Source organism: Hippoglossus stenolepis, chromosome 7 (genome assembly GCF_022539355.2).
Source record: "Hippoglossus stenolepis isolate QCI-W04-F060 chromosome 7, HSTE1.2, whole genome shotgun sequence".
In the NCBI taxonomy this organism is placed as follows: Eukaryota; Metazoa; Chordata; class Actinopteri; order Pleuronectiformes; family Pleuronectidae; genus Hippoglossus; species Hippoglossus stenolepis.
The window spans coordinates 8,790,500-8,809,677 of NC_061489.1; the positions used below are offsets into that span (position 1 = coordinate 8,790,500).

General features: G+C 43.8%; 1 protein-coding gene across 6 annotated transcripts in view; it reads left to right on the forward strand.

The window, feature by feature from the left end:
- Nucleotides 1-2,375: 2,375 nt before the first annotated feature.
- Nucleotides 2,376-19,178, forward strand: part of LOC118112229 (rho guanine nucleotide exchange factor 9) — a 46,605-nt gene continuing 29,802 nt past the window's right edge. For all 6 annotated transcript variants that reach the window (XR_007032836.1, XR_007032837.1, XM_047340610.1 and 3 more), the window contains exons 1-4: nucleotides 2,376-2,665; nucleotides 4,003-5,687; nucleotides 8,345-8,471; nucleotides 8,572-8,678. Coding sequence is in view for 4 of the 6 variants with exons in the window: in XM_047340610.1 (XP_047196566.1) it covers nucleotides 4,083-5,687; nucleotides 8,345-8,471; nucleotides 8,572-8,678 (1,839 nt within the window). In the remaining 2 variants the exon portion in view is untranslated. The remainder of the gene's footprint in view (nucleotides 2,666-4,002; nucleotides 5,688-8,344; nucleotides 8,472-8,571; nucleotides 8,679-19,178) is intronic.

Below are 19,178 nucleotides of genomic sequence, written 5' to 3' on the forward strand. Positions count from 1 at the left end.
ATCCCAGCTGCTCTCACACGAGTTACACCTCCTGGGTTCAGTTCCCAGGCTTTAGTAAGCCTTTCATTTGATATCACAACATATCTGCCTCCCCCTCCCTCCCGCCCTGTCTGGCCGGCTTTTTCACAGCAGCCTGTTTTCACTCAGCAGCTTCTGACAAAGACTGGTGAAATAATTACAGCTGGGCCCTAAACTGAGTGTTTGTCTCCAGTAATCTCCACCAAAACCCAGCCCGGTGGGGACTGTGTCATAGGAAGAGGAGGAAGAGGCCGATTGTTCTGCAGACGAGAAGCCGGCGATGACATCATTTCAAAAAGAGCTCTGTTCACGGCGTGTTCAACACTTGCAGTGAAAACAGGCAGCAAAAGTGAACTCGCCGTAACATCCACGGCTCGCCAGACATCAACAACAACTTATCATTTCAGACATTTGGCCCAGCTGGTCGAGAGTGCATAAATCTGTAATCTCTTCTCCCGCCATTCACCGCTCCCTCTCTCTCTCTCTCTTTTCCCTCTCGTGCTTTCTGTCCTTCACACGAAATGTTTGGATGAATATATTTTCCCAAAGATAAGAGGTTGTCTGAATAAACCAGATCTGAACTGAAACATTTTGGACCGTTTGAGCCAGGATGTCTTTTGTGATGGGGGGGAGGATGGCAGGAAGACTGCTTGGGGTTCTGAGGAAGTGAGTGAGTAAGGGAGGGAGGGAGGGAAGAAAATGAGGGAAGGGGAAGCGAAGGAGAGTAGCAAACAGCGAGTCAACGCAAAACTATGAGGACAAGAGGCAGGACAAACGAGGAATGACAGACGTAAAAATCTGAAATGGACCAATATATAGGTGTATGTGTGTATATAAATAAAAAAAAAAAACAAGCTCATTAGGTCTGACTGTGAAGACTGTGAAAAAAAAAAAAAGATGCTCCATCAGAGGAAGAGGTCATTTGAAGATGAGGTTGCTGTAATTCACAGTGACAGTTGCGGATGAGTTATGGGGTAGTGTTTACGTCACCATTGTTGCTTCTACTACGACTACTCCTACAGCCTCAAGTGCTGAGAGCCGCTGCACGCAGAGGGCCAGCGAGAGGAGAGCGGCTCCACGGGCAAGCAAGGGAAGCATGGACACATAGAGATATTTACATACAGTCAGACAGACTTCCTGGCATTGTCAGCCTGAGAGCGTTGATGTCAGATCCACTCCTTCCTGCGCAGAAGGGAGAAACGCCACGAGATGACAATGGGCCCAAAACAGGACAAAGAGGAAATGTTTAAATTTAGGCCCCTTCGTCCACCATCTCCTCTTTCACGGCTATGGAGCTGTGGAGCTGTGGAGCTGTTTAGTTTTTGTGAATTCCTTCAGTCGCCCCCCTCCTCGACGAACTCCCTCTCCCCATTGTGCCATTTCAATAGAAGGATTTTCACATTCAACGCAAATCCCAAAGGAGGATCAGCTAGTGAGACCAGAGTTCAGTCAATCATTTGTATTCACTGATGTTCCTTTAGAAATAATAAGTGCTTCACCATAAATACACACACAGCAAAAAGTATACGCTAAATATACTGTATGCTATGATGGCTCTGGAAATTTGCATTTTGATTTTTAAATAGGATTAAAAATACAGGAAACAACTCGAGATTAAAGTAATGTAGTTAAGTCAACTTTCCTGTAAAGTTGCTTTATCTAAAGACACTTTGAATTCAGTATTGCATTTTGTGTGTGTGTGTGTGTTTTGTTTACCTCTTGAGAACCTTTTCCAGCATAAAACTTTGATCTTGTCAGGACCAGTAGACATCCTGGGGACCAAAGCCTGTACGAATGAGGCAAACCGTCGTTTCTGAGCTCCTGGTTGAGGCTAGTGGTAAGTTAGGGTTAGGCATGAGTTGGCCATGGTTGAGGTTAGGGACAAGGTTTTGGTTAAACGCTGTCCACAATCAATGGATCAAAGAGGACATTTTGGTCAGCCCTCACAACTTCCAGAAGATTAGGACTTGAAGATTAAGACTTGGTTATAAGGTTAGGGTTAGAATCAGGTTAAGGTTAGGTTAGTTGTGATGGTTAAGCTTAGGGTAAGGGTTAAGGTTGGGGTTCAAATGAGTGCTACAAGCCCACAGACACAGGTGAGGCAGCGCGAGCGAGTTCTATAAAAATGGGGTTAGCGATGTGGAATTTGTAATATTCGGATCACCTGGAAAATCTATATGTTTACAAAAGTGCTAAAAAGTCAAGTTCTGTTTGTGATGGTATAGGGTGAGGGAGTTAGGGAATGCATTCTGCCAATGAGTGTCCTCACTAAGATAGAAGGGCGTGTGTGTGTGTGTGTGAGTGTGAGTGTGTGTATATGTGTGTGTGTGTGTGTGTGTTTCTGTGGGACTCTATCACAGATCAGTGCCTCAGGTCTGCAGCAGCTCGCAGGGCAAGAGTTCACCGGTCTGTCGCTAACCTACCCGGGGAGTTTCTCTCAGTTTGATGAGAGAGCTTCACCGAGTTTATAGCTGAACACATGTGATCTAGGAAGGAGTCGCTGTCCGCAACACAACTCCACACTTTCCCCATGGATATAAGTTAAAGCCTCTGAAGAACACCGGATAAGTTACAGGCGGAGGTTTCCCTCACTTTAAGGACGGACGGCAGCGGCGATGCCCGTTTAACCGGAGGAAGATTCCTGACGGTGAGTTTACAGCTTTACTCTCAAAGTTGAACCGGTTACATGAGCGACAGTTTAGTTTTTAACGAGCTCAACTTCCTACGCAAGTTTAGGAAGTCACTGAATATTAACGCGTAACGTGTGCGTGCTGTTAATCTGTCATTTAAAAACGTGAACTACGTTCTAAATAACCCATTAATGAATATCCTTCAAGTGACTCTTCCAACCTGCTGCGACGTTAACGTTAATTTTTATTGACGCCATTAAAAAAAAATGAAAGGTATCGTTTTTGACGCCCAGCCCAAGTTGAAGCTGGTAGATATCTGACAGAGCTAACGTCGCTTTGAAGTGACTTTGAAGTGACTTTGAGGTTTTATATGGAAACAAGAGCTAACGCTTTGTCACACTGCATATTCGCCTGTGGAAGCCAAATAACAAAAATATATTTATGTTTATGTGTATTTTAGTTACTTCTATCTATTAACTACCGAGCAGTGTATTTTAATCTATGAAAAAATCCCATTCTAGGTAATGGAATAACTGGAGTGTTGTTTAAGAGACACGATATGTAATATTTACATGATAAAAAAAGAGCAATTATATATGATCAGAGCCTCTCATCCCTTAATAAATATACTTTGTTATCAATAAGTGCTGTCTTTTCATAGTATTCTAAAACAGCTTATCGGTAAAAAACACATACATGCAATTGTGACATTCTACAAAAAAAGGCCAGCCTAATGGAGGCACATCCTTACTGATGATGTCAGGCAACAACAAAGATAGATGCTGAAGGGCCCAAATTACACAAGATGCTGCAGCAGCACATTAAAGGGATTATGAAATGGGGGGGTAATTAACATGTAGTAGTGCAGCTCCTTGCCCAGCATCTTCTTCCTCAGAGGGCGCTTATCTGAGCTGTGATGATGTCACAGCCGGAGCAGGCCTGAAATAACCAGACGCCTCTGTAGCGAGCGTTTCCATGGCAACGTAGCCTCCCTGTTTAAATGGTGGAAGGGGGACTGCGTCTCAAATAATTACTTTGGATAATGTGGATTAAATATAAGGCAAGGGGAGGTGGGGGGGTTATTGGCTGTTTGTGACTGTTGACTCATGGTACAAAGTCCATGTCCGAGAGTCACGAAATGAGAGCTTTAATGCTTTCAGCAGTTTTGAATAACGCTTCTTATCTCATCCCTGAACATTTGACCTCCTGTTTAGATAACATTTTTCAGACCGTCCACTCAGAATGTTTATTGTAAGGTAGTTTGCATTTCTGACAGAATGAGCCTGATATAAAATGACAAGGCCGTCAGTTTAACGTCAACTCACTGATTTAAAATGTGGTTTTGTTTCTCCAGGTGTTTGAGAGAGAGCGTGAGAGCGGCCCGAGACATGATGTCCATTGGAGCTGATAGCTGACACTGTAGCATGAGAGAGGATGGAACAGACAGACAACCCTGCCCCTGAGAGCAACAACCCTAATGGGTTTGTCAACCGAGTGTTTAGTGTTTCTCTGGATGTGGAGAATGAGACGAGCAGTGTTTATATTCAGGAGCCTGGGCCAGTGCCTGCGGAGGGGCAGGGAGGGACCCAAGCTGCCTCTTCTCAGTCCCCTGTCAAGGACAGACAGGAGGTCAACCGGAGGCCCCGTGCCCCGGGCGGCATCTGGAAAATCTTGAATCGAAAGAGAGCTATGTCCGAGCTGGAGAGGCGACCCCACTCCATGATCTTGCCCGGGGAGGCTTCCATCCCTAAACTCTCATTTGCTGACAAAGTTCGCTCCTTCAAGAAGCTCAAGTCGCCCTCTGTGTTCAGGGGCAAGGCAGGGAAACTGTCAACAGCAAAGTTCAGCAGCTCGTTGGTTGACGAGGAGTCTTTCTGTGGGGACATTGGCACTCCACAGCAGTCCAGTAGGGGCCCGCTACGACACCGTGGCAAGCGGCACTCGTATGCTGGCTACACTGCCGAATTTGACTGCTCGTTTGAAGATATTGACTTCTCAGCTACTTTGGACAGCCATCAGCCCACTGTGACAGGAGAGGCTGTGACTCAGAATGGTTGTAAATCATCTGAAAGAGTTTCCTATACCAAAAGAAGCCACAACAATTCAAACAACTGTAACAAAACAGCTTCAGGCTATGAAGAGCCCAGCATCAAGGGGAGCCTGCGCAACCACCAGGGGAGAGGGAGGAGGCACAAAGATGTGTGGAGTTACCTGAGGAGGATTTCTCTTTTGGGGAAGGCCAACCCCGTTTACTCAGAGAGCTTTGACTCTGAACTCCCCTCTCTGGACAAAACCATGGACTCAGACTATGGCTCTGTAGACTTTGAGATTGTCAGAGACTGTCAACCTCCGCCCCCGAAACACTCCGACACCAAGGGGCACTTTGGTGGCCTGTTCAAGTTTTTCAACAGCGTAGCAGAGACGGCCAGAAAATGGCGGACGACATCTCGTTCCTTTTCGCCTCCAGAGGGAGAGACGACTCCGATGAGCTCCCCGAGGGCTCCACAGCGCACAGTGGACAACATTCACAGTGTGTCCCTGACACTTCACAGCGAAGGGCTTCCAACATCCCAGCCTAACCCGTCGTCACCAGTGAACATTAAATCCTTACACTCCAGTTGCTTTGAAAGCGAGGCTACAGTGCCTGCGACAGGGGGACGATCCCCTAAGGTGGTCCTGAAAGCCTTTAGGGCATGCCCAAGATCTCAAGCTGTCAATGGCCTCCAGAGCTCTGAGGGTACAGACAAACATATAGATGGAGAGGCAAACCACACGTCCACAGCCATAGTAGAGAATCACATCCATCAGTCATGTCCAAACACAGAGTCTAAAGACGTAACAGGGGTTAAAAGAGATCCATTACCCTGTCTCTGTCAAGAGGGAAAGGTAGAGGGACAGACAGGAAATGAGCAGGATTCCAAGGATGCTCCACCTGACTCCCACCAGATACAGGAAGTGAATGTGAAATCACAACAAGGTGATAAAGAGAGTACAACCAATAGCGTGCCCGCATCAGATTCCACAGAGGAAATATTTAAGGTATGTAACTTTAAATAGAAAATGAGCTGCATTAATTAACAGCCAGTGCATTTTAATAAACTGATTTGGTAAATAAGTCAGTTATGTGTATTGACAAACTGCTGTTGTGTTTCCTGTGTAAGAAAATAATATTTGCCTCACATTTAAATGCTATAACCACATTTCATTGCAGGCTCTTTCAACATCATTAACATCCCCATAGGCATGCATCATGTAATTATTGCATAAATGCTCAAACTATCATTTATGTAACTGTTTTAACCAGCATCATTAGATTGCTTCTTAAAATCATCAACCCCAAACTAAAAAAAATCCGAGCTGGGTGTCAGAGCTGTTACTCATGATATAAGTCCTAGGTGTGGTTCAGTAAATGCCAGGGAGAAACTAACATGCCAGCCTGTGAGGACATGAAATGGGCACCTACTCTACAGTTGTCCTGTTGCCCCATCTGTTGGAGAGAAGAGGAAATAGTCAGTGGTCACAATGGCGGACAACATGGAGCTGGAGCAGTTTGTTCTTTCCTGCTCAGTCGGCCTCCTGTAGCATGCAAGGAAACCCGATTTCCCACAGAGCCGACTATATGTGACCCGCGGTAGCCCTTGAGCTTCGTGACGTCTGAGCTTCATGACGACACCCTTCCCCTCTCACTCCAGTGGAGGCATTAGTCATCTTCCTCCTAGTCACACCGAGTCAGGACATGTTTGCCCTAACTGCTAATGACAAAATGAGATGTGACATCTGAATACTCAGCACCCTTTTAGTAAGGGTCTATTATGCAAGGGGAGAGGGCTGTGTGAATGTTTTGGGTGAGGTGCTTATGTGCAGTTTTACCATAATTTAAGAGACGTGACGGCACCAGGAAAATCAGACTGTTTACAAATCAAATCCACCAGTATGTTGTATTTATTTCATCTTCACTGAAATTTAACTGTAACTAGAATGGCACTCAGTGGAGCGCATACCTCCACCAAGGCCCAACTGTCCCCCTTAAATTCAATCAAGCAGCAACAAATTCACTCATAGATATCAGTCCTCCAAATAGGCCTGATTTTTTCATCGATCTTTCATCAAGATCTTTGAATTATTTCTTAGGAAATTCAGGAACATTTTCAAAAGTGCACACAGAGAGCACTCACCTTTGCATAGGCCCAACAGTCTCCTTATGAAACCACATTTACTGTAAATTCACTAGACACTAGTAAATTCTCATCCGCACCAAATTGCATTTTTCACCAAGATCCATGACATATTATGTTGTAAGACGCCCTGTCTCACAATGTTAAAGAGAGGGAAATAATTCCTGGACTAAAAGTTCTTCCTTGTTCAATCCTGCTAACTTCCAATCATAACAAAAACACAAGAGGTAATTAAAACGCGGTATTAGCACTTGTGGCGAGCTACTGATGCATTGAAATTACTGAATTGAAATGCTCAATATTTTTTGTTGAATCTATAGAGGTATTCCTCCCAATTTCTTGCACAAGAAATGCATTGTTGCAAACTGCTGAGTGTCTGTGCCAATCACAGCTGTGTGAGCAGATTGCCAGCCAGACAGACTGCAGTGTAAGACAGCCGGGCTCGGCCGTGCTCCACTCTAGCACAGAGAGGACCTCTGTACATCACAAGCACCCCCGCCCTCGTCCTCGCCCGGCCTCGGCTGTCCTGGACCTTGGGAGGCCCAACCAGGACCAAGATCTCTACAGCCACTACAGTGAGGTCGGATCGCTGTGTCGGAGGAGACGCAGGCCTGCTCCCACCATGCGGCATCCCCCGGGGCAGAGACGGGTGGCCGCTCGCCCCAGGCCCTGCTCTGTCATAGAGACCAGTGTTACTAGGGAGACGCAGTCCATGGAGATGGACCACAGAGTAAGATGCCAAATAGCAAACACAGGCGTTCATGCATCGCTGAAAGCAAACGTACAAACACTGACACAACGGCGGCAAATAAGCAGTCCCACAAATATCCAAATACACATTGACACTGACTCATACATCACATCCCGATGTTGCAAAAATCAAAGTAGGAGCACAGAGTTTCACTTGTAGTCTACAGCAAATCACCGATAAATACAACCCAAGCCCATAATGAATCACACACACACTACGGACTTTGAAGGGCAGCCCAGTGCTAACCCAGTATTTATACACTGCTTACTGTTAGCTGCAACAATGCATGCATGCTCTGGCCCATTTATAGAGGCCTGTATTTCTGGACTCTGAATGCCGCTTTTCCATCAGCTCACTTCCCCCTCTCCCTCTCTCGTTTTCTTCTCCCCTTCTCACACTCTTTCTTTCCGTCTTTGTGGCCTCTCTTTCTCTCACTCCCTCACTCTCAGTCTCTCTCTGTGGCCAATTTTCTGCCTCATCGCTCCCATAAGCTCTACCTCACATTGCCCTAACTCAGAGTCAGTTCATTTTAACCTGAGAGACCGCCTGGTTGGCATGATGTATGGTCTCATGATCTGCTGCAGGGCATGCACACACTGACCGATGCACCAGAATAGACTAGCTGAATGTGAAATACTTTAATTCACTGCAAAAAAAGGGGACAAGGCAGCAAGAAGGCTTTTTATTATTGTGAAGGGCAGAGGAGTTTGTGCATCAAAGTAACTCTGTTTAGAATCTAGGATATGCCCTAACTACTCAGTCCCCTTCAGGCCTTGTCTCGCCCCCCGGGTGTGTCACCATTAGAGCCCCCACTTCGGGCATCTCTCCAGCGGTGCAGCTCCCTGCCGCTTTCCCCCAGCACACTCGCGGCCTTGGCGCGGCTCCTGCCTCACTCAGGTACTATTTGACTTTTTATTTTATTTAACAACAAATATGCAAGCTCGTGATTGACATGCTTTTGTTAATTTGATTGCCTGTCTGCGTGTCCGCCGAGCAGATATGGGTCAGTTGTCATCGTCGGTGCGTTTGCGGTCTGGAGACTCCGGGAGCTGCAGGAGGAGGAGGCTGTTGAGACCTGGCTCAGAACCACTGCAGGTCAACATAGTGAGTTGCATGGTCACACACACACACACACATTTACAGATCGACCAAGTCACTGCTTTTACGCTGTATTAACACTGTAAAACACTGTGTAATACTGTGTATATGATATAAGGTGTCCGTATATACACATACAAAGTGTACGTGCCACATTGAGTTTGTTTACCTGATGGAAACGTGAGCAGATGTGAGATAATAGGACGATAACCTTTCACTGATACTACTAATTTGGAGATGACAGAGCGCTGGTCAGTGCTCCTTCAGATAATGAAGGAACTGATCCATGAAGACGGCGGCCATGTGGATTAATGTCACCCATTACTCTTCGGCCATTACTCATCCTGAGTTATCCGGACACCTCACATTTCTGATGTTTGTATTTATCTGATGAGAGCACGTGAAGCAGCAGAAGGTTGTGTGTGTGTGTGGGAAGGGGGGGGGGGGCTGACGTTATATCATTGCGATATACCTGGTGTGCTGGATTCTGTGAGAAGTGTAACAGGGGGCTTTGTCGGTTGTGTGAAATTAGCTTCAGATTACGTTGGTGTAAAACTACTCAGGAAGTGAAACCAGGCATTTCAGAATCTGCGCTTTGATGTGCAAGTGGCCTCCAGGGGTTTCCAGTGGAGGGAGATGCAGAGTTTTTCTGAAGCATCCTGACGGGGCAGTGAACATTTGTGGGGATGTGTCCGACATCTATTGCTGCAGAACTGCGATGCTGTTTACGTTGAATATTCACTGTGAACTTGCATCCACTGGTAATGGGCAAAATTATATCAAGTTTAAAATTTTGGTTTGATATCAATAAATGTTAAGATAAATGTCACACTATTATTTATTTAGATTTTAAAGACTGAGTTTTGTTCCCGAGTGAAGGCTGTGGGTTTAAACCCAGGAAAACATTTGAAACATCTGAGGTCGATCAATACTGTTTTACACCTCCTCACTGTGCTTGTACAAAGCATTAGCATTTCATCTTTATATATACTAAACTTAAAATTGTTATATTGCTATTAATGAGAATTTTTGTCTTTGGTTCGTCAAAAAGCATCATGGTGATGTTTTATAGCACATTTCATTCAGACATATAAATACACAATAAGGATGATAGAGGATTACTTTCCCAATAATGTATTAAAAGAATAAAATGATCAGTGTTACTTAAACAATGAATATACATAGTGGCGTGAAGACATGTGGACAGAGCTCGTGTTTTCTACAACAGACTCAAATTCTAACAGTTTACAAGGAGTCAGCAAGGATTTACCACAACATCTGAGGTACAATAACTAGTTGATTTTCATGACAGAGAAGCCGTCGACTCAACGGTTGAATCACGAGCCCCGGGCCTCCAGCGCTGGCACGTTCTTTGCATTAGAATCTTAGCAAACTGTGTCTTTGAAGAGGTGATACTACCGCATTTAGGCTGCGATTATGATTTTTTATTCTTGCTGGTCTAAATAGTGTTTGTGAGCCATCGCATTTTGTTGCCATGACACTCGCTGGCTCCTGTTCATCTTCTTGCTTCTATCTTTAGGCAGCCTTTTTAAGTGTGAGCTAAATAGAGAAAGTGTGTGGGTGAGAGAGAGAAAAGGGGTGGGAGAGAAACAGAGAGGGGAAGAGAGATGCTCCCTTTGTGTGTGTGTGTGTGTGTGTGAATGTGTATATGTGTGCACTTTTGTGTCATGGCCCTCCCCTGGGGTAGGGAACGTGGACACATAGCACTGGAAATGTTGTGTGTGTGTTTGAATGGCGAGGGAAGTAAATTTGTAGCGAGCTCAGATGTTGGGATTCGTGAGTGCATCTTGAGCATTGAGGTAGCAAATATATATATTTATGTTTATACAATCTGTAAATACACAATATGACATGACACGTTAGCGCAGCTATAGTGTTGTCATATCCATGGACGGTGCTTCAAAATGAAATCTGTGTGTTGCTGTCTTATTGCTGGTAAGTCATGCAATGTTTATTTGGTGTTGGTTCTCATGTCAGGATGGAACCTGCTGTTTGTGATGGAGCAGTGTACGTTACAGTCGTCCTACTAGGATGACGACTGGAGCCTAGAGGCCGCAGGCAGAGAGAAAGTATTCTCACTGCAGTGGATTAACTGCTAATGCTGACGCCTCTCTTCTCCCTTTCATTTAAATGGTTTCTCTCTCCCAGCCACTGCCCTCCTCTTCTTCTCTTCTTCTCTTCTTCTCTTCTCTTCTCTTCTCTTCTCTTCTCTTCTTTTCTCTTCTCTTCTCTTCTCTCCTCTCCTCCAGTCTCCTCTCCTCCTCTCCTCCTCTCCTCTTTGTTAATTCCTATGTAGATGAGAGGACAGTTTCCTGTGTTACTAATGCTGTGCCCGAAGCTCTGCTGTCAACTTGTCAGAAGGGTGGGGGACTGTCTTATTAAGTGCTTCATGCAGCTTAAGAGTTTCAACAGAAATCTTATATGATTAAGTTTGGGCCAACCTGGGTCGGCCTGGTCATAATCACATTATGCAATGCCATCTATTTATTATGAACGCATGAGTCAGCAGGCAGTGGCTATTTGGGCAAATAGCACGGCAGTGATGAAAAAGGACAATGTTGAGTTGAACTTCTCATGCACACTCTTTTATGCACACGTGGGGAGCACCGGCCCTTATATGGTAATTCAACCACGTAGATTCTGTTTGTATGTGCATCCTCTGTATGATACACCCTCCTCATAACACTCACACACTTCACATGCCCTTCTGAGTCACTGCAATAATGACTTCATTATTTGTTGGGGAATGAAAAAACGCCGGCTGGTGATATCTCTGTCAAACGCAGTGTAGCATTTTGTTTCACCCCAGGGTTTCATTTCAGAGCCCCGTGAGACAAAGCATGGGAGTAGGTCTCCCTAAAAATAACTGCATGTATGTACAGTTTGCACTCTGAGCCACAGGTGACCTAGAATCCTTCATCCTTCCTCTGCCTGGGTGCAGGCACGTATCTGCTGTGACTTACTTGCAGCCACCAGTTAATGCTGTTTTGAAGGATGCGGTGGCCTCTGATAAATAGTCGGTGCCTGACTGAATCTGAGCAGGTGGCTGTGACAGAGCCTCCCTAGGCTGTTTCTTCCAAAGAATGGGTTTGTGCCTGTCAGGTGTGTGTGTACGTGTATTGTTGTTGCTGTTGATGGTGTATGCATAAGCGTGCTACATGTTTTTGTGTGTCTGTGTGTGTTATGGGAGAGAGACGGAGAGGCTCAGGGCCTTTTCTCTTATGTAACTGTAGAGAGGGTTTCCTTTGCTCCCTGCAAAAGCCATTTACACTTTTATTTCAGGAGGCTGCATGTTCACTGGAGGAACAGGGCTGCCTGTTAATTCTCTGACTCACTGGTGTATCCTGTTTTACAGTATTATTCTCTGCGTTTTGCCAGATCATGCATGCCCGTGCATGTGCAAATCTGTGTTTGTGCTTTCTTGGGAGTACATTCTTTTTCATACCATCATCAGGGCCAGTATCTCTATCCTTCCATCATCACTCAAAGCATGTTGTGCTGCTGCCACTGGAGGACAGTGGGGGCAATATTGGTGGATGGTTTAATGTCACAACATGCACAGATTTCTGTTTTGAGACTGTTTTCAGGCCCAGGGCTCTCCAGCGCTTGTTATCCAGCATCAGTTGTGTCGTTTATGATAGTTCTCCCAGGGTGCTTACTGCTTAGATAGTTTTACCCACAGTCATCAGCTTCCTTTGTTTGGGAAAAACACTGTTTATTTTCATGGCAATTTGACAGGTTCATAAAAGGGATAAAGGCATTTTCTGATCTTAAGTCAACACAGAAGAATATCACCTTGTGTTAGGTAAAGTGATGACGCCTCATGAGCCTGTGGGATTTCTTTAAGAAAAAACCCCACAAGCTCTGATGCGTTGCAGTATATCCGTGTATTATTTCCACTGATAACTTTCACTGCAGTCGTTATTGTTGACTACTTATACTTTTTACTGAACACAAATGTTTGCTTGAAATTGTACATTTCCATTTCTCATAATTACCTATTCACAGTACAATAGAATGGAGGCTATGTAGCCCAGGTCCTTCCCATGTTTAAAGGTCCTTGACATCTTCCCATATTCGTATTTTTCAGTCATATTTGCAATTTAATTATTTGTAAACTTTTGTGCAAATTCACTATTTGGGTACAAACAATGAAACTTAAGAATTCTGCTGTTGAAATCTCGAACTTAACTGAGGGATTTTCTGACGGCATCAGTTCTGTCTTGTGCCATGCCAAGGCCAAAGCCTTCCACACAGGAGATCGACTAACGTAACTGGCAGTTTGTCAATATATTTTACACTATGTCCGCTTATTTAGTAATCAAAGAAGCGATTTCATAAAATACAAACGTGATTAATACATAGAAATTGATACTTGTTTATTCCTACATGCAATCAAAAATGAATAATCACTTGGTCATTCCTATACACTCAAACATTTGTGGTTAGATCTTATATGTACTCAACAATGTGACATTCAGGGTTAGACACAAAGGAAACCAGGCAGGCAGGTGTTTACTCTCATCCATAAGCCAATACATTATTCAGACCTGATTAGAGGTTGTCATCTCGCTGCTTTGTCAACATACGGCTGATTTCTGTTGACTGGTGTCTTGAGGATCATGTGTGACTTATATCATTGTTTTATGTTTTAGTTTTTTAAACTGAGCCAATTCAATCAAGGTGACTTGGAAAAACCCAACAAATAATGTATAGATTCATAATTTTCTTCTCATCCATTGTCGATCAAATGAGCTTTTTTCTCTACAGGGAAAGAAACAACTTGCATATGCAGAAATATCCCCAAAATGGAGCAGGTCATTGTAAAAACATTTAAAAGACAGACCATATTTAAGCTTTAAATCAAAAAACAGGATTATTTTGAGCAAAATTCGTGATCATAGTATGCCTTTTTATTTGAGCAGATTTTGCATTTATACTGTATAGTACTATACTTATTAACACTCTCATAGATTCATTCTGGACTTATAAGCTCAGAATAAGGGCGCTTTCACACCCACCTTGTTTGGTCTTGACCTTCTGACTTTTGAGTTTAGTCTGTAGTTCTCCAGAAATGGAGTTGCTCAGGCTCAGAGGATCACTTACAGTGTTCACCACAGACAATATAATGTTTGAAAGACAAGACGTTGATGATACTGGTTGTAATACCATAATAATATTACAGTGGAAACAACTTTTACTAAAAGAAAACTGATTCATACATTTTTACATTTAAATGGAAATGCCACTTTTTTTATTGACTTTCATTCAAAAAAAGTTAGTTAATACAATAACAGTATTAAAATCATGCTGACGTCCGACGCACCCCCGTCGACAAACCAATCAATGTCAAGTATCGGTAGATGCAGGACATGTAGGTGATGACGACACAACGTACGTATGTCATACAAATATTCTTTAGTGTGCTCTGTAATTGCGATGTGAAACCAAAACTAATAGGATTATATGTAAACAATGGAAAAAACGAAAATCTTGTACTGACAATGATCATCAAAGTGGATAAGAAGGCATGACGATTTATTTTCAAATATAACTATAATTTTACTTTAATACTTTTTTTCCCTTTACTAGGTTTCTAGACAACTGCTGTGATCTAAATATATGTTAATTGAGTATGTCTGCTATGACTAACATACATAGCTCCAGCCATGGTCACTCTGTCTCTGCTCTGCCTACTGCCTATATAATGGTCGGCTAGTTAGAATGTATCCTGCAGGCCTCTGTGAAAGATGGGCTGGATTTTTCTGGCAGCTGCCACTTCTTGTGTACATTATTTAGCTTAACTTTCTGCCTCTGACCTCCCTGGCTCGCTGCTGCGCCACATGTGGCGTCAGAGAGAAAACCCTCCATACACGTATTATGCAACCGCCTCGCTCCTTGCACTTCTTCCTTGTTCCCCCCCTCTCCATCCGCCTCCCTTTCTCCCTGACCTCAGAGCTCATCCTCCCTCCCTCCATCACTTCCATCGCTGCTTTCTCCTCTCCTCAGATCCTGTTTTCTCTCCTGCTGGTCTTCCTTTGCACCCTCACCTCGTCTCCCCTCTCCACTCAACTCCATCCATCCATCCCTCCCTCCAGGCATGTGAAACACCTGCTTCCTGCGGCCTGTTGTGTGTGTTTGTGCGTGTGAGTATAGGAGTATGCACCTTTTTAGGTGCATCCATGCCAGTGCGCAGTCATATATTTTGGATGACAGGCTTGTTAGTGAATGTTTTACTGGCCGGCGGTATATCAGGTGGAGTCTGTGAAGTCTTTGATGGGGAGGAATTGACCTATCAACAAGAAGTAAAGTGCTTAGAAACACAGAATGCCAAACAAGCCTGCGCCCGAATATCATTTTACTGCAGAGTTTTGCATTTCAATCCTCTGCTCTGCTTTTGAACTCTCGTGGGGGGGGAAGCAGTGAGAATGTAAAATCATGTTCGCTCGCAGAGAGGACAGGTGGAGCTGTGGAGCTCTGCACCCATGCCCTTCTTTTACAGTGAGTTTCACATCTATTGCATATTGTTGGCATGATTAGAGTGGGTGAGTGTGCTCGTCATGGCCGACTGCAGTCTCTCAGAGAATGTGACGAATCTCACCGCAAATGTTGCGATAAAAAATCCCAAAAGAGGCACATGCAGAACAAGGATTCTAACAGGCATTGCATGTAAATGTAGCAGCCAGAGATCACAGGGAGGGTGGGGAAGCACTGCTGCCCTTACCTCCCAGTGGTTTGGGCCGCAGGTGGCGGACAGTGCTCTGATGAACGGTGACACTTGTGAGAACGCTCAGCACGCTCACAACCAGCCCAGTAGAAGTACAGTAAAGCCTCACTGGCTGAGGCAACCAACCAAGCCCAGCACAGGTCATTAGTTTTTTAGCCTTCAGCTCACGGCTGAGCTCTCAAATGACCAATCTGTGGGCTTTATTTAAGTACACACTGGCACGGATGCTGAACGGAAGCATGAATAAATAACAGACTGTGTTTTCAGACACAATGCTTCAGTTTTGTTTCAGTTTTGAAAAATACAGAGTTGTCTGTGGGGAGCTTGTTACAGTGTCAGTGTCTCTGCCGTTCAGCAGTGATACCGTTTTCTCACTACAGGGAAAATTTTACAGAAATTTTACCACACCTTCACCTAAAGGTAGAGAGAAACATATCTGAAACACTTTTTATCTTTTTTGTTGAAACTCTCTTGACGTCCCGATAGCGATCCATAAATAGAGTTGTCCAAAAGAAAAAATGTGAAAAAAAGCCAGTGTCTGTGGCCCTGTAATAAACACGACTCAATCATTTCATTCGGAATGCTGGTGTACCTGTGTAACCAACTCCCTACGTTCGCCCTGCCTATTCTCTCACTGTCTTCAGAAGACGAAGAGACATATACCTCTGCAGCGGAGACGATAGCTAGAAGTAAGCTAGCTTGTGTTGCTTCGATGTTTTGGGGGCGTAGCTTTGACGAGAGGGCAGGTGGGAGGGGGTGGGATGTATCGATTGCATTTTTTCAAAGTTTGCACTTGCTAGCTTTTCTAGGATTACCAACCCTAGCTTTAAGAGTTTAGACCTTAAGGGGTTTCATTTTCATATAATTTTTGTTAAGGATTATTATGTCATGTAAATTCCTATCTTTAGATTAATCAAGGAGGTGACTTCAAAAAGGCTGTTGTCACATGATGTTTATTGCTGTTTTACCTGTACATTATTTATTTTAACGACATGCTTCAGCTCATGTTTTTAAGCTGTATTGTTTTAATTTGTCTGCTGTAAAGCACTTTTTGTTTGTATTGAAAAGCGCTATACAAATAAAGTTGTTATTATTATTATTTTTATTATTATTAATAATAATGGATATACAAAGGATTCAACATGTTTACAAGGGATCCCATTCTTTGTCAAAAAATAGAAATGAATTCGTTCATTCATTCATTCATGCCAAAATAACATTAAATGTGATGAATTAGTAATCTAGACGCACAATGAAGTTGAAGTATAACCATAGCATGATGTTATTAAATTCATCCAGCCATTATCTATACCGCTTATCCATTGAGGGTCATCTGGCGAGAGGCGGGATACACCCACGGGTCGCCAGAGTATCATGAGGCCAACATACAGAGACAAACGACCATTCACTGTACTAAGTTAGAGTGTCCAAATTAACCTAACCTCAATCTGCATATTTTTGGACTGTGAGAGAAAGTTGTCAGAAAACCTATGCCGACACGGGAGAATATGCAAACCCTTCTATTCAAACAACAGTGCTAACCACTGCTCTACTATACCATCCATATAAATATATATATAAACATAATAAAATATGAGATGCTAATGTAATGGCACATTTTAAGGACATTGCACTCATCATCTTTAAAAAAAAAAAAAATGTAATACTTTCCCCTTCCACAATAAATATATTTCTCTAAGTAGCAGAGTGATGGCCAAGTTTCCTTCACAGAAGTGTTGAACAGGTGAGTGTATTTTAGATTAGCCTAAGATTAGCCAGAGACTCTGTTTTAAAGGGGACATATCATGAAAATTCCACTTTGTTAGTGCTTCTACACATTAATGTGGGTATCTGGCATGTCTACCAACCCCAAAACTCTGGAAAAAAAACACTTGCGCATTTTGTTATGGTTCCTCTAAGTCAGAAACGTCATGCTTGAGTGACTGGAATGAGCTTCCTGTGTATTGTGTCATAACAATACACTGGAAGTCTCCCTACATGGCCTTGGCCCACCCCCCACCTCATCCCCCCCACCCCCCCACACTCATTACGCCGGGTTTACACCGGATGCGGAAGTGCCGCGCAGCGCCGTTCTCAAGCGCGCAGCCGCCTGGCTGTTCACACGGGACGCGCATTTCTCCGCGCTGGTCAGCCCGCGATTCTGCTTTCTCCGCTTGTTGTACCCGTTGAATGTCGGGGTTCGGGGGTAAATGATGGTCTTCATAGCCACCCCCCCCTCTCTTTCTCTCTCTGTCTGTCTGCTTGTGTGCTTGTAGTGGATGGGCAGAGGCGGATATTTAATTATGTGATTGGGAAAATTTTAACTCCAGGACAACAGAAGGGGAATACAAAGTATGGGATGCATATTTGATAATTTATATCATATAAAATATGTAATTTATATCGTTTAAAATCATGGGGGGAGAGGGGGGAGGGTGGAGCTGGCTCACTAGCATTTAAAGGAACAGGCACTCAAAACAGGTCACTCTGTGGAGGGCTGTTTTATACAGGGTAAAAAGGGTGCTGTTTTAAATGATCCTTGTGGTATTTTGACCAAAGTATGTTACAGACATTTCATTAAGACCCCAAGGAACCATATCAACTTGTGGTAAAATGGGCATACAATGTCCCCTTTAAGTTTCCCTACTCAAGTTGCATGGTGTTATAATGCCTGACTACAGGCTGACATAAATAACACAGTCTCTAGAACACACTGTCTTTGCACTGGGTTATTGTGAAACAATAATTAATTTTTACTGGTCCCATGGCAGTTTCATGAACGACAAGGAGTATTTCTCCTGAAGCCATTGGGTCTAGGAATGTTGGGATATATCTGGTGATGTCTTTAACCCTCATTTCTCCAGCCTACTTGGCACGACCTCCCTCTGCGATCTCATCTATCTTAACCTATTTCTTAAATTCCTCTATGCTCTGACCCACTGACTCGTCTTCACACTGACAGCCAAATTGAGCTGAACGAATAAACAGCTGATGTCAGAACAATGGCGACAACACTGTTTTCAGGAAAAGTCCAGAAACTTTATTTTTAGGGCAATTTGTGGCTGGAGGGCCTGGGAGGAAGTAGGAAGTCAGTGTGGTTGTCGTGGGGATGGGAGGGGAACAAAAGAAAAGCAGCAGACTAGAGGGGAAATGGGTGTGGTGGGTTTTGCCTCCCATTAGCCAAATACCTACTGACCACAAACAGTTCATTTGCTACCAGTGAATTTTGTGGGTTTATTCAAGGGGAAGACGTAGCTCGTTGGCTAATTGCCAGGAGAGTTGGGACTGACCTCAGAGCTCCAGTAATTAACATGAAGGAGTATGGTCAGCGTTCTTCCAAAGCAGATGCTGAAGTCCACCAGCTCATTATATGGTACTTCTACACAGTCTGGTTGTACTGTATAATGCATGGATGTCCAGCAGTATACATTGTTTATACACTGTATACTGCTGAGAATTTGATTATACACTTCTGACTGGGTTTGAAATTAAGGTAAATTTTTAAAACATGGAGGCTCTGGGATATTTTTATGAAGCTTAGAGGTGCAAACACTGCTCCTCATATCGTTGTCAGTGTGGTTATTATGGATTATACCAGTAGAAGTGGAAGACCGCCACCTTAAGTAGCATAGCTTCCTTCGTTCACCCTGTAAGATACTGCCAACTGTTATGAGTATCGCCCTGAGGTATAAATTGGGATTCATTTTAGGGTAATTGCAGTTGACCTTTTGGCCTTACCTCAACCTTGTTCAAGAAAT